The sequence below is a fragment of the Corvus hawaiiensis genome, chromosome 20 (assembly GCF_020740725.1).
Source record: "Corvus hawaiiensis isolate bCorHaw1 chromosome 20, bCorHaw1.pri.cur, whole genome shotgun sequence".
Taxonomy (NCBI): Eukaryota; Metazoa; Chordata; class Aves; order Passeriformes; family Corvidae; genus Corvus; species Corvus hawaiiensis.
In genome coordinates this window covers 447,118-462,871 of record NC_063232.1, presented here as the reverse complement: position 1 = coordinate 462,871, position 15,754 = coordinate 447,118, and the positions used below count along the sequence as shown (strand labels likewise).

The 15,754-nt window shown below is 55.2% G+C and overlaps 1 protein-coding gene across 3 annotated transcripts in view; it reads right to left on the bottom strand.

Annotated features, from left to right (window-relative positions):
• The window catches only part of CLUH (clustered mitochondria homolog), a 34,900-nt gene extending 24,539 nt beyond the window's left edge, over positions 1-10,361 (bottom strand). The window contains exon 1 of one of the 3 annotated variants that reach the window (XM_048324825.1): positions 10,208-10,361. In XM_048324825.1, coding sequence (XP_048180782.1) covers positions 10,208-10,322 — 115 coding nt within the window. In that variant the 5' untranslated portion in view covers positions 10,323-10,361. Of the gene's footprint in view, positions 1-2,547; positions 3,461-5,081; positions 5,152-10,207 lie in introns of those variants that run through there. The other 2 variants (XM_048324826.1, XM_048324824.1) reach the window with 2 other exon arrangements.
• Between the last annotated feature and the right edge of the window lie 5,393 nt (positions 10,362-15,754).

Sequence of the window (15,754 nt, the reverse complement as noted above, 5' to 3'; positions counted from 1 at the left end):
GCCAGTCTGGAGCACAGCAAACACCTTCAGCAGCAAAGCAAAGCAAGACAGGAAAATCTGAATGCAGCAAGGGAAAGTCACCAATCAGGACCACACTTCTGCTTTTCACTGCTCAGTGGTGTCAGATCCACAAACTACCAAGTGTTTCAGAAATCAGAAGACTGTTCCTAGTCTGCAGAAATACAAGATGCTCACGCCTTCTTTCCCTTACTTGAATGAAGGCACAGCTCTGCACTTTGTGACAAGAGACACGTAGAGGCAACACCTTCATGCCTCCTTATTATGCCAGAGGATCCAGCTCCAACCAGCAGAGTGTTACGTTTAGAAACAGAAGTTAAGTCTAGACTGAGAAAGATCTGCTGTGCAGCAGGTTAACCCTCGGATGTGAGCCAGGCAAGGCTTTCCAGAGGGGTTCCGTAATGAACGGGTATGTTTGAAGGAAGCTGGCCAGGAGGCTGTGCTGCCTGCCGGGTGCTGACTCACCACATGTGCTCCCCGAGGGAAGCAGAGCTGCACCCACCTGCCTTAAAGTGGGTCACCGGTTCCTCCCACCCGCCGCAGCCTGACTGTGCCGCAGCCTCAGTAGTGCCAGTGCAGAGGGAGGCACATCATGGCGCACTCGTGGATTTCACAGGATTTCAGCCTACTCCAGATGGTAGGAGGAGGCACAGGAAGACCTTAGAGATACCTGCAGAGACCTCTCTCCTGTTCCTTGCTCTCACTTGAAGAGCTGTGTCTGGCTGCCGGCTCTCGCTGCCATGCGCTGCACCCCGGATGGCTCAGGGAAGGTGTCTGAGTCACAGGGAAGCAGTTCCACCCGCTCCGGGGGCAAACCCGGCCGCTCCTCCCGCTCACCGCCCTGCTCACTGCTGCAGACCGAGATCCCTGCCGGAGCACGTCGGCCTCGAGATGCACGTTTGTGGTCTCGACCCAAGGCTGTGACCTCTGGTCTCCCCTGTCATTCCAAGGGATGCGCCTGTGTCCCAGCAAGGACCCTCCTCCTGCACTCCACCTGCAGTTTGTACCCGCAGGTGTGGTGGAGGCTGCTGGGCTCTGGCCCGTGCTGGCTGGCGGCCGAGCTGTGACACGATGCTCTCATTGCTGCCCTGGGCACAGCGCGAGCAGTCCCTGCAGAGCAGAGCAGAGCAGGAGGCAGCCGGGCACTGCACCGGGGCCACGCTCGCCCGTCTGCGGTCACACCTGGCACAAAGGATCACACTGAGGATTAGGTTTCATCTCTGTGTCTCGACAAGGAGTTCACACGCCAAGGTGACAGGGCCTGCTTTAATCACGCTTCCTATTTACAGCCAGGCTGCAGTGGCAGGCACCTGGTGACCCTGAGTGCTCAGATCCCGGTGTGAGGGAGGGCACACACCTGAACCCGAAACCTGCTGGCTGCACACCATGATAGACAGCACAGATCCTGGGAACAGCTAGTTAATAACTAATTTATGTTCAAACAAATCTTCTAAACCAAAGTCAGACACAAATCCTTTTCGAAGATTATCAGATCAAGAAGTCAGCGACATTACGTTGCTGGCAGCTAGCCTGGTCTGCAGGGACTGCTCTGTCAGTGAGGAGTTTCCTTCCCTACTACTAGAAATTGTTAGAGGGACGAAACTAAAAATTAAACCCCCTACCTTTTCCAGCACCAACTTTTGGAATGCATTTCTTATTATCAGCTCCAGTGCCATTTTGAGGGGCCAATTTCTGCCTTTCCCTCCTCAAAGGTATTTCGAATTCCAAGCAGTGTAACACAGTTTCTGCAGTCCCCCAAGCAGCTGTAGCCTGAACACCTGCCACTGGTGTGCCAATGGGCACAGGGAAAGCAAACAGGTTGCTAAACCACAAACTAAGCCACAGGTCAGTCACACTACACATCCCCTCATGCCACCAGGTACACCACAGGACAGCATTTGAGACCAAAATTCAGCCACTGCACACAGATTGAACAAAAAATATAGTGAGAGGCAAAATTTGACCTCGTGATTAAAAAATAAACTGTTCCTCATATCCTCAAAGTCCTGGTGAGGACAAAAGCCTCTCTGAGTTACCATTTGGTATCCCCCAAGAAAAGCTGGTGTGGACACCAGCCGTGCTGTGCCAGTTTGTGGAGAAGTGGGGGAGGAGGAAAGCCAGATGCAGCCGAGTGTGGCCCCTCACAGCTGCACACTCCCACCCAAGCTGCTGCAAGCTGGGCTGGGCAGATGTGCTCCCATCCTTTACAAGGACCATGTTTGCAGTCACAAACAAAAGAGGGATTTGCCTTATGAATTGAGAAAAAGATAAGCAAAACGTCCTTAAGTTTGCTTTGCTGACATGGACAAGGCACAGACAGGTGCCTCTGTGGTACACACCCAGGTGGGATACCTCGCCACCTCCCTCCTCCTCTTTCTGCCGTGAAGTTAAAGTGTCACCTCTGCTCCCCTCCCCTCTCCTTTGTGCTGCCCCATCCCATGGGCACACACAGCCACCCACCCCCGTTAAGGGCATACAGTATTTTGGCTCCATGCAGCAGGACAGAGCCCTTGGGACTGAGCTGAGCACCTGGGAGAAGGAGCTTCTTTTTCCCCCTCTTCTTCTTCTGCTGCTGCTGCTTTGAGGGCAGAACCTGGGAATCAAGAGGGCAGCTTGACCTTCTGCTGGGGCAGGTGGTAGGCTCTGTCACAAAACCAGCACTTGTGTCCCGAGCCTTAGGTGACACCTCACCGGGGGGGACAGGCAGCACAACTGCACTTGGAGCCGGCAGGGTTTTCCCCGCACTTGCTGGCAGAGCAGAGGACAGCATCCCAGGCCTCCCTGGGGAAGGTGCAGGACCTCTGCACTCCAGCACACCGTCTGGAGCCACTGGGGTTGTGTCTAAGCGCACGGCCGCTCGCCCCTCGCCGTGGCCCTGGCCAGCGGAATGCGCTCCAGAGCCCGCGTTGCTGTCAGCTGCTGCCACGTGCTCCTCCCGGCGGCAGGATCTGTGGGCTAAGCCTCTGTCCTCAAGTTTCACACAGCTCTGGCAGGCCTCAAGTGACTGAGCATGATCAACCAGCCCTGCCGGCCTGTCCCCAAGGTCGGCTGGAAGGACAGTCACTGCATGGGATGCCTCTGTCCGCTGGAGCAGGCCAACTGTGCCAACGCCAGGGCTCAAACTGCTCTTATCACAAACTGTCACCATTCCTTCTTTGTCCTTGGTCTCAGATAGGTCTTGAATGTATTTGGTGCCCTTCTGCAGGTTTCCAGTCACCGCCTCACTGGGGATGATGTCTGGATACAGCCCAGCACACTGGGCAGCTTCTGGCATCTCCGAGAAGACAGTGCAGCTTGTGGGAGACTTTGGCAAGAGGGGCGACCTCTCGTCAGGTGAGCCAGAGCTGCGTGGCTGGAAGAGGAGATCGGTGACTTGCCTGCAGCAGTTTGCAAAAAGGCTGTTTCCCATGCCTGGCTCATGCAGCGTGGATCAGAGCAGTCAGCTGTGTTTCACACATACACGGAAGTCCCCACAAGGCACACTCCCACGCGCAGCCCGTGCCCTCCGCTGCCTTCTTGCAGTCAGATGCCTTCTCCAAAAAGAATGCCTACTTGGCCCCAGGATGGCAGGACACAAGAGGACCAGCAGCTGCCTCCGCACAGGATCCCACGTCCCGTGTGCTCACCAGAACTGAATGCTGGGCTTGCAGCAGCTCCCCCAGAACGTTGCCTGGAGACCTTCATCCACCGCACGCCTTCGCCCCTGTCCCCAGCTGCCACAACACCCGCCAGGCCTGGAGCAGCTCCTGCAGCTGCAGCTCTCCTCTCCTCTCCTCTCCTCTCCTGCCGTGCCGCAGCACAGCCGGGCTCTGACAGGTTCCCAGGCACTCACAGGGGGATGCTGGCTAGGGTTGGAGTGGTTATAAATAGCCCGATCTCGAGTGCCACACCAGTGCAGCCTGGGACGAGTGCTGTGCCAAACCTGAGCAAGTGAGATGCATTGAATTACAAGGCGAGGGCAGTTACTATGGCACGCCCAGGCCCAGCACAGCCATCCATACTAAGCAGGCGAGCACAAAGCATTCAGGCAGTGAACCAGTAAGTAGTTTCTAGACGAATTTTCTCTCTTCTCACGCTGCTCTGCCATATCAAACACAAACAAACCACAAAACCACACATACAATCCCCTAACACCTCTCCTCTCTCCATGCTACTTTAAGAAAATCACGGCAACTGAAGCAGTTTTATTATAGAACTGGAGCTTTCTCCAAGCACCAGGGGAGGCTGCAGCCAAATAGGGCATTGCTCACCTCCAGTGAGGCTGTGCCACAGCCACCTGCTCCTCACCCTCCATCAGCAGCATCATCCAGGCCTCAGAGCCCCTCTGCACACCTGTGTGCATCCCGTGCGCTGGCACGCATGCTGCTCCACTCTCAGCCACATGGGCCCTTTGGTGGTCCCTGTTTCGTGGGACACACACGAAGAGCCAGATCTTTCAAACATGATGTGATGCGTAAGAGCTGCAGCCTAAACAGACCAGCCTTGGACCTGCCTGGGAAAGCTTTCGTGAGCACTCAGCACGGCTTCATGGGCGGGAAGGGACACAACTCTGCACCAAGCAGAAGAAAATTACATGCTACATCCCTAGCACAAAAACATCAGAACCACAACAAAGTCAGGACCACACAGCTCATGTGGTCCCTGCTCAAGGCCAACACAGCACATGCAGAGACAGGGCAACCCCCTCTCCAACAGCAGCCCCAGTAAGGCCCAGGAGCAGCCCCTGGAGTCAGCCAGCCCCTTTCCAGGAGAAACTGAGAAACAGACCAGCAGCTCTCCACAGAAACCCTGGCCAGCTTCTGCTGTCCTTTTAAAGGGAAAAGGAATTGGAAGAGAAGTCTCTCCCACTCCAACTCATTTGAGCTCCTGTCCCAGTAAGCAAGGAACCCTCAGGACCACCACAGTCACTCCTCTGGCACAGGACAGGCCTTGGAGCCCCACGATCGGGTACCCCTCAGTCCCATGAGCCAGCACTTTCAGATCACGAGTATCATGTTTTTCTTGTGATTTGTGATTTTTGAAGGAGTTCACATGCACTGACAGCTTCAACTCTTCCTCCTTACCAAGAGACCTCTGGGAAGAGGAGAAATCTCTGAGAAGCACCTGGTCAGGTCTCATGAAGCTGAGCTGCACTTCTTCGACTCCAGCCAAAGCAAGCTCACAGCAGTGTGTACGTGTCAGCTCTAACCTGTGAAGGCTGGTGTCAGTACAACAAATGCAAATTTAATTTTAGCTGAATAATAAATGAAACTAAATTAATACTTTAATGAATCCAAATAAATTGACTAAATGAATAGGCATTAGCTCCAGAGATGGCCCTAATGAAAACATTTCTGCAGGATATCCCGTCGGGGAGGTGGGAGACGTGGAGTTGCCTCCCTCTGCCTCCTCTGAGGAAACCACAGCTTCCCAGGAACTTCCAGCACTTTAGGTACAACAAGGACTTCTTTTAATAAGTGAAACATTAGAGTTGCTCTACCGCCATCATCAAACTCAAATTGATTCTCAGACATCTGTGGGCAAAGGTACAAGCTCTGCATTTATTTCTCAGCAGCTTCACACCACTGGGACCGGCTCACAGAGAGAGCAGAGCATGGTGAAGCTGCAGTCTGCGGTGCTCTCGGCAGGGCCAAGCCCCAGGATATCCATGGGGTCTCACAGCTGCTGGCTCAAGCACTTACAGGTGCTTATATGCTTTGTGCTTTGCATCTGGCACCCTGAGTTACCCACCCTGCATTCTCCACATCTGGTAACTACATTTAAATTCATTTGTAAACTTTCTGTCTGGTCAAAACTTTTCAGGATCCTAGCCTTGAAGCTGACTGTCTGGGTGACCCTGCTACAATAACATGCAATTCAAACATCACAGAAATCAGGTGCTAAGAGTAGAACTAATGCAAAGTGCAAAGATCAGCACCAACAAAAACATTAATGGTGTCAGGAGAAGCATGTTTCTCAAATTTCAGGAGAACTGAAGGAAGGAATTGTATTTCAGACAGAAACCAAGAACCCGCCGATGATTCTCCAAATCTCTGTGCCTTACTCTTGCACATACCTTAGTTCCAGAAAGCTACTGGGACAGCAAGAGCAGAGAACTAACCTGTTGGTCTCTGGGGAGGGTTTGCAAGGGAGATCTGACAGCTGTGATGTCCTCAGCAGCTCCGGCTGCCTTCCTGTGCCCCGCGGCGCAGCTGTGCCCATCGGCCACAGCCGCCCTGGCCACCCCACGCCGGCTGCCCAGGCCACACACAGCTCTGGGGACATGGCTGGGTGCCTGCTCCTGCAAGAGTGTGCTGCCAGCAGCAGCCTGGGAAACCTGCCTGTCCCATAGGAACCCCTCTGCCAGGGACATGGAGTGATCCCACCCTACCTCGCACAGTGCCCTAACCTGAGCTGACCACAGCCCACCTCAGCCCCAGCCCAACCTGCAGCTGAGCTTCCAGGCTGTGGAGACTTCGCAGGCTCCAGGGACACCAACAGCAAAGACAGAGCACGCAGGACACTCAGCACGGCACAGCTTGCTAACAGCCAGGATCCACGTTACCATTCCCAGTCTCATCCAGCCCCAAGGGCAGGAGGGTGGCTAGTGGGGAACCTGGGAAGCAGGGCTGGTGTCAGGCTGATCTGACCCGCTGGAGCACTGGGCAAGATTAATGATCCTGCAGTTTTACATCTTTGGATGTAACTACATACAACTTCTCTGAGCCTGCAGCCTCTTCAACAGCTTGCAGTAGAGATTTTCTCTTTAAAGTGAAAGACAAACTAAGGAAATGCTTTTTATGAAAATATGTCGTTACTCCAATATCACTTATAGGGAACCTTGCTTCAGTGGTCCATTTCATGGGATTTTTCCCTTTAAACTGGTCAAGTGGCTGCTGAGCACCACAGCAGTTATTTCTTTAGCTGGAGGAAAGAACATGCACTTCTGCAAGCATAGATCTGCTTCCCCAACCAAAGAGGGAAGGTTTGTCCACTGTGCAAGTGCCTTTATGCCAGCCTGTCAGGAAAATAGCAGATAACTGCCCGTCCCAGACTCAATAACCTTAGAAAGGCAGAATGCAACAGAAAGCTCCACTGGCAAAGGGGCATGTGCGAGCTCTGCAATCAACCATGCATTAGCAAAAAGCTAATCCCGAGATAGCCTTGCTACTATGGCAAAAACCTGACCTACTGCCAAGAGTGACAGCCACTGCCACCACAGGAGTAACCACATGTTGGTTTTCATCTTTGGCACGCTGTCCAAGCACTGCCCCAAGGACTGTCATTGCTTCTCAAATGCAAATAAAAAAATGCATGAACTTCAGACCTGTAAAGCTTCTAGAAATAACTTTCCAGCACAACCAATGGAGCACAATGCAGGAAAGTAAAGCAAGTGCTGGGAAGCTGCGCCAGGAGAGGGGTGTGCTGCCAAGTTTAGTCATGTACAGACAATGAAGGTAAACACAGGACTCTGCAACACGGTGCTGGTTTTACCATGCACGAGGCAGTTCTGAGTCTGCAGGTGGATTTATCCCAGTGCATGTTCCTGACCTACTTACTTCCACTTTTCAGCTGGGAAACCCAGGAGCAAGGCTGCTCAGGCAGAGCAAGAGAGCTTCCAGTGGGAGCTCAGCTCTTACCCACTGACAGAACCGCCCCGAACATGATCCCCTCTGGTTCCCATCCCTCATCTGGCCATACAGATGCTGTGTTATCACACTCTTTTCCTCTTCTTAACCTTGTAGCAGTGATCAGACTTCTCTTGCACAACTTTTCTCCAACTGTCCCCCCACAAGCCTGTTAGAGCTGCATATTAAAACCCCGACTGACAGCAATTCAGCCCTTTCCAAAACACCGGCAAACCTCCAAGGTCGGGCAACAGATAGTGATAGCAGATTCCCAGATTAAGAATCAGCCTTCTGACCTTGTTGCTAACGCACAGCTACACTTGCCTCCACAGCAGTTTGCCATTAACACCTGCATTCTCCGCTGCTCTAACAGAAGATGTGGCTGAGTGCAGGGGTGGCTGGGGAGCTCAGGGACAGAGGGATTGAGCTAGGAAAAAACAGATCTGGGCAAGGCAAGGTTGAAAGGCATTTTATGGTTGCTAGAAGCACTGCTAAACTTGTATGTGGGAAACTTGTTCTAAGGCCATGAAGACTGTAGGAATAAAAATAATCCAAGAAACGCTGCACACAATGGCTCTCTCTGATCTCACACTAGCTGACAGGAAAGGTAACTTAACCCAAAACTGCACCCATCAGAAATCTTTATAGGAACCCCAACTGTCCATGCTTTTGTGTTTCTGCACTCAGGACAGAGTAGTCTCAACAGTTTCTAGCTGGGGGTAGAGAGCAGCAGCCATCAGCCCTCTCACCTGGCACAGAGCCCAGCACCCCAGCCTGGGTGCCTGGCACAGCTCAGGGGTGGGTTTCTGCAGCGAGGAGCCCACTCGCAGCCTGCCCATGGCTCCAGGTACTGACAGCTGCCTTCAGACACAGCCAGTGCCTACACGGGTGCTCTGCAGGCCACACACAGCGGTGGGAGCACCAGAGTGGGGCCCGACTGCCCCTGGCCCAGGAACCAGAGCTTGTGAGGCCGATGCCAAGGTGGCCAGGCTGATCCCGCTCCCGTGGAACCTGGCTCCCTGATGAGACCTTCCTCTGCTCCTCCCCAGATCCCACGTGAGCAATTGTGCACAACACATGAAGGATTTTTCCACCTTCCATCCTCCCTCAGCAATCAATTGTGGCCAGAGAGGCAGGGATTACACTTCATAACTTTTTAACCCAGTTGCTGGCACTGCAGGCGTGTTCTTGCTTCAAAATCCAGCACGTGGCTGAGAGGGGGAGACTATCAGCACTGAGTTTCCCACTCTTGAACTGCATCCAACCTGCTCCACTACCAAATGCCAGTGAACTTTGCTTTAGGTGACAAACTTCAAAAATCCACCTCGACACCATAAAATTGGGGGGGATGGAAGCGACATGTGGGTCAATCAGGGGATTTGTGTGCCTCAGGATGAAGATCAGCCACAAGGCACGCTGCTTCTACCCCTCTTGCTTGTACTTTAGAGATCACAAAAAAGCTGAGGCTGAGATGGGAGCTTAGGCTTTTAAGTTCTTTAAGATAGGAAGCATGAAACTGAGCAAAGCCGGGGCAGGTGGAAACATCTCAGGGTCGGTGCCGGCCCGGGAGCTGGCACTGAGAACAGTCAGGAGCTGCACCTTGTTCCTCGCTAAGCCACTCAGGTTCCGACACAGAGCAAGAACAGCCAGCAAATAACTAGTTAAAACCTGCAATTTCCATCCGAGATATCGAACAAGCCTCTGCCCTTCCTAGGAAAGCTCTTGCTCCTGAGTATTTTTTAACATGTCAGTGGCGCCCGCAGCCCAAACTTCCAGGAGGATCCAGCCGTCTGCTGCCCACCAGCCCCGGGACACCCATGTCCGTGCGTGGGCAGCAGCACGCGGTGCCCGGAACGAACTCCGCTCCCGCACTCCGGGCCGGGAGCGCCCGCCGCCGCCCACCCGCTCCCCGGAGCGGCCCCACGGCCCACGGGGACGGGGCCGCTCCCCGCGGGCCGAGCACGGGCGCTCCCGGCCCGGGCCCCCCCGCGGCCGCGCGGTGGAGCGGCCCCATGAAGGTGACCTTCACCGGGCCCGGGGCTCCCGCTCCGCCGGGACGGGCCCGCCCAGGCCTGGGGCGCAGCCTGACCCCGCGGCTCCCCTGGGCCCCAGCCCCGGCTCGGCCCTGCTGCGGCACGGGCGGGCACCCGAAATCGCGCGGCCCGGCCCCGCCACGGCCTCCGGCCTCGGCAGCCAGCGCAGCCTCGGCGCTGCGAGGAGCCTTCCCGAGGCGCGGCGGGGGCACCGGGCCCCAGCACGACTTCCCCGCAGGAACGGAGCCCCCCGGGCCGTGGGCGCGGGAGCCCGGCTCCGCGGCGAGGCGCGCCCGGGCCGCTCCGCCGGGCTGTCCCCGGGTGGGACGAGCCGTCCGAGTTGCCAGAACCGCCCCGGGTCCCCACCGCGGCCCCGGCCCCGCTCCCGCAGACCCCCGCGAGCTTTCCGGCAGGCCCCAAGAGCCCCGGCACCGGAGGGGGAGCGAGCGGTGGGTTTGCACCGCTGGGACGGGCACCCTCGGGACGGGCATCCCCGGCCCCGCACGGCCGGCCCGCGCTCCCGCCGCAGGGCCCAGCCCGGTCCCTTACCGGGGCGCTGCTGCGTCTCCGCGGGCCGGCTGGCGCGGGGTGCCGGCTGCTGCTGCTCGGCGCCCTGCGCGGCCGGCACGGCGGCCGGCGGCATCTCGCCCGCTCGGATGACCATGGGCCCGCCGAAGGACAGCGCCGTCCGCCCGCCCCACGTGGTGCGGCCCCGCCGCCGCTACGGCGCCCGCCAGGGCCCAACCCCCGCGCGCCGGCAGCGCCTTAAAGGGGCCGCGCCCGCCGCGCCGGGCCCGGCCCGCACGGCCCCCGCACGGCCCCGGGCGGTACGGCCCAGGGAGACCCCCAAGCCCCGGTGAAGGCCCCCGGCTGCCTGCGTCCTTCCCGGAGGCCGCAAGGTCACCGTGCAGCGCCGGGGGGCACCGGGCTGACGCCGTGTCCGGGGAGCCGCGCTGGCAGAGCCGGGAGCGGCCGGTGCCGGCCTCGGCTGCCCCGGAGCAGCGGGCCCGGGCCGGGGCCCGGCGGGGCGGGCGGACAGGGACACAGGCCCTGGGCGGGAGGGGGCGCAGGGCCTGCCCCGCACTGAGGCCCGGGCGTTCACGGAGCAGAAGAGAGCGCGGAAGGGTTCGGGTTGGAAGGGACCCCCCAGTTCTGCTCCCCCTGCCACGGGCAGGGACACTTCCCGCTAGTGCAGGTCGCTCCAGGCGCCGTTGTTACCGAAGTAGTTACATTTATTTAAAGAAGAGTCTCTGCAGCCGTGGGGGAAATGTTGGGAAAATGTTTAATTATAACAAACAGTGTTTGGTGATATGTAAGAACAAAAGAAAAAAAAAAAAAAACAACCCAAACCAAATAAACTTAATTTAAAAAGGATGTTCTTTAATGTTTGATCTTTGTAACTTTCAAGCCTAATCAACAAGAAGGGATATTTAATCCATGAAACAGATAGCAGCTAACAAGCAAGCTCTAAGTCGTGTCCATGAGTTAGAAAAAACATGATTCAGTGATCTAAGACCTGAGGGAGGAGGTTAACATAGCTTGGGAAGAAGGATGTATCACTAATAATGGACACAAAGAGTGCAGAATTTATGGGCCACAAGGACATTTGGCAGGACTCCCAGGATAAGGAATAACTAATAAAACCAGCTCAGTGACTGTGCTGAAATCAGCTCCAAATGGGTAAAAGGTAATTCTGGCGGGGGGGATCTGTGGCCATCAACCCACAGACCACTGATGCAAGAAACTAACCAACCCAAAAGAAGAGAAAGACTAATTAGCATGAGAAGTGAGAGTATCATTGACCAACAGAAGACAGAATACTAATTAATAAGAGAACTATGTAATTTCTAGCCAATGAACACTAATTCCATTGTTTGGTAAAATATGTAAATTGTTAAAAGTTTTGATAATTGCCATACATGTTAGGTGGAACAATCCCACACGTACCCAGTGCTGAATAATGTTGATTTTCTAACCAAACAAACTGATTGGAGAATTTATTTCCCATTTCTCGGTGTCACTGTCCAATCTGGCCTTGGGCACTGCCAGGGATCCAGGGGCAGCCACAGCTTCTCTGGGCAACCTGTGCCAGGGCCTCCCCACCCTCACAGGGAAGAATCTTCCCAATATCCCATCTAACTGTGCCCTCTGGCAGCGGGAAGCCATTCCCCCTTGTCCTGGTGCTCCAGATTCTGATAATGATCCCCCCCATCTACCTGCAGGCCCCCTGTAAGGACTGCAGGTCACTCTGAGGATTCCCCGGAGCTGTGGAAGAGCTCTGGGGGGGTGAGGTAGGAGCCAGTCCTGGGACGGAGGCAGAGATGCTTATGATTTGTGGCTGGAGGTCCTGAGCTCTGGGGTAGGACAGTACAACCCTCTGCAGATTTCAATCTCTTTATTAAGAAAAAGGCATATTACAACAGCTTCTAAAGTACAGCTCCATACTCTAGTCTCTGGGTGTTAACACATTTTGAAAAGCACTTGGTTAAAAAGCAAAGTCAACATGAATATCATCCTGGCAAATAATGGTGACGTAGCAAAATGAACATTCAAATAAAGCAGAGCAGTGTCAAACCTTTGGCATCTGTCCCTCTGCGGCGGCGCTCCCCAGCACGAGGCACAGGCGTTTATTGTTCTCACTGAGCTTCGCACACTCAGCCAAGGACAATATTTTTGCTCCAACAAAACCGCAGCTGCTCTGGGACCAGGGGAGCTGAGACCAGAAGTGCTGCCCTCCTCATCCCTCTGCCAGAGCCCTCCCAGGGGTCCCAGCACAGCTCTGGCCAGGCAGAGGTGATGTTCTCAGCCCACTGGGGTGACACTGACCTTGAAACATACAGACAGTGCTTGTCCCTGCAGGGCCAAGGGGCTGCAGCTCAGCGCCATACCCACAGCCCCTGGGCAGAAAGAGTTTGCTGCTTCAGACATGCAAAGATTTGAGGGATTCCCAGGGCCTGATAATCTAATCCCTGCGATAATTGCAACAACAGGAAAGGGGAGCTTTTTTGGAAGCTGCAAGATCACTGAAATCTATTGGGAAGAGCCAGGAGGCATAACCACACCCTGGCCAGGGAGGACCAGGCACCACTTGGGTGTGGGTTGGGTGCTCCTCTCTCACACCGGCAGCTTCGCTGCCCTGTTCCTGCCCGAAGGTGTGAGGAGAGAGAGGGTGAGATGAAGGGATCAGATGTGGTGGCAGTACGAGTGTCACCCTCCGTGTCCTCCTGCCCAGAGGCACCATCCCTTCACGGGGCTGGGACAGCAGCGTCCCTGCAGGGCCAGAGCTGGCAAGGAGGACACAAAGGCAGAAATGGGGGCCTGGGGAGCAAAGGGCAGCTCTGATGGCGAGGGGACACGGTGCTTTGATCCTTGTGCTTTAACAGGCCGCGGTGTCTGGTGGCTCCTCCACAGCCGCTGTGCTCATCGATCCTGAGCTCCTCCTGCTCACCCAGCCCGGCACTCCGGCACTGCTGATCTTATCTGCAGATCTCAGATGCCTGCATGAGGCAACCCACAGGCGTAAGGGAGTTCTCTCCCCTCCTGTTGCATTCCCTGTAGGACTTGGCAGCCAGGCGCCGACAGTGCAAGAGGGTGACAAGAACAGGCGTGCACCGAGGCGGCTGCGGCATCACTACAGCTAGACTGGCTCATCAGGGCTGCTGGGATGTGAGGGCTGGTGTTCTAGGAAAACAGCAGGGTGGTGTGGCTTCACTGGGGCAGCAGGAGCCAGTTCACAAGGCGGTGCACAAGGACTCCGAGAGGTTCACCTAAGCCCCAAAAATCAAAGTCCCTTGTTGTGCTGCTGATTTACCTTCCTGGTGTGGAGAGCTTGGGGAGAACTTGGGAAAAGCAGAGCAATCCCTTCACATTGCTGGCTCCAGCTGCTTCAGGCAGGATGTCTCGTGCTGTGTCACTGCCACCTCTCCTGGGCACCCAGGAAAGAGCACCCCTCAGTCCCTCCAGAGCACCCACCAGCTGGGCCATGAACCTGGCTTTGCTTGCCGTAAGGTGATTCACAGAAAGCTTGCCCCTGGGAAGCCAGCAGGGCCTGGCCCCAGTTCAAACTGTCTCAGCACACAGCCATGCAGCAGTGGGAGGGCTGGGAGCCTAGTGGGGATGGGAAGGACATGGCTGGGAGCATGTAGATTAGCCCCAGCAAACACATTCAGAAAATATGGCTTTTTAGTTAACAGGGTCAAGAAGAAGAACCTCCTGACCAATCTGCCCAGGGTTAAAGGAAGTCCAGGGGAGTGTGCACCCCATCGCCAGGACTGGCTCTGCTGCAGCGAGTGCAGCAGGTGCATCTTTCCCATCCACTGCTCACCCCACACCTGCTGCAAGGTGCATTTGAGACATCACTTTCTCAGACAGCATTAGGAAAAATAATAATAGTAATAGTAATATAATAATAATAATGAAAAGAGAGATTAGCAAACCAAACACATCAAATCCATAAGCCTCTGCAGAGCTACAGAGTGAAAGGGGGTGCAGAGGAGAGGAGCCCGGCTATTAGTCTGTAGACAGCTCTCAGCACGTGGGGGTTTACACACACAAGACGTTGTTTAACAACCGAGCGTTATTGCTATGCTTCCATTTCCAGTCTAATCATTAAGCTTTACAAGTCAACATCAAACACTGCCCGTTCCACACAGAGCACGTCGGTGTCGGCGGTTGCGCTCCTCAGCCCGTGCTTTCACGTGCACGGCGCAGGTCGAAGCTGTGTGCGCCCTTTGGACCCCTGAGGAGTGCAGAGCACAGACTGAATGCACCTACAGGTCCCTGTTACACCTTACAGGCTAAAGGCTAACTTACAGTGCGATGGGGGGAGTCTGTGAGAGCTCCCCACTCAAGGAGGGGAGGACAGGCCCTGCCTGGGCCCCAGTGGCTCTCAGGCTCCTGGTGGCTCCAGCAGCCTTCTCAGTAAAAAATAGGAATACTGTCTTTTCGATTTTTTTTTTTTGATCATTTTGATCTCTTTGATAATTTTATATAAATACAAAGATTAAAATAATTTATCTCATCATTATTTCTATTACAATCATACAGCGTTTTCCCTTCAAAACAAGTGCACGTATGTGTGTGTGTATATATATATATATATATATATGTAAGTGTATATATAGTATCTCTAGAGCTTCCCTCCCCCCCAAGAAAAGCAGCAGTGACTGAAGCAGGTACAGCACGGAGGAGCTGATCCTTCCTGCTCCAAGGCAAATGTGCCCAAGGAAAAGCGCAGGGCTCACCCTGACACCTCATTCCCAAGCACATTACATTGGCTTGAAGGGGGGAACTGGGGAGCTCCCTCTCCGTCCCTTTGGGAGCCCCCCTGGCTGCAGGCGCTCTGCCTGGCCGGCTGCGGGGCTCCAGACCTGCCCAGCACCGGGGAGCACCGCGGGGAGGGGGAGGCATGGGGGACTAGGAATGAGATCAACTCCTTGAGCAAGCTGCTAATTACTGGTGGAGAGGAAAGGACCCTGCAGCTCCGACAGGGTTGCTTCATTTACATACTAGGCACTACGGATGATGATTGCTAGGAAGGTATTTACACAGGAGAAGGATCATACCTCTCCCTCCACTTTTCAATGCTCCGGTCAGTCATAAACACCATGATCTCATGAAGGAGTTTGTAATAAAAATGCGACATACTGTGTCTATCGGGATTGTCTAGGAAGGATGGGAAACAGCCGTGCACACCACAGCTGCGGGAACAGCCAAGCACGCAGGGACAGGCATCGCCTCTTTCACCCTAACAGAGGAGAGACAAATCCGCAGCAGAACCTCTCAGAACCTGAGAGAAACAGCGATTTCCAGAGGCCAACAGACACTCCCGGAACTGCGCCGCTGAAGCCCTGGGGCTGCTCGTGCAACACCGGACAAAGTTCCCCTCGCTGCCCCCGTGGGTGAGTGACAGCAGGGCCCCAGCACACCCAGCTCAACCCAGAGCTGGGGCCTGGCAGAGCCTGCCTGGATCACTGTGCAGGGGGAACACGCGGGAAGCATTCTGCAGCCTTGCCGGGAGCTCAGGGCTTTTCTCCCTCATGCAGCTGTTCCCGGTGCTCAGAGCCCGGCGGGGCATTACCAGAGCCCCTCGTGCTG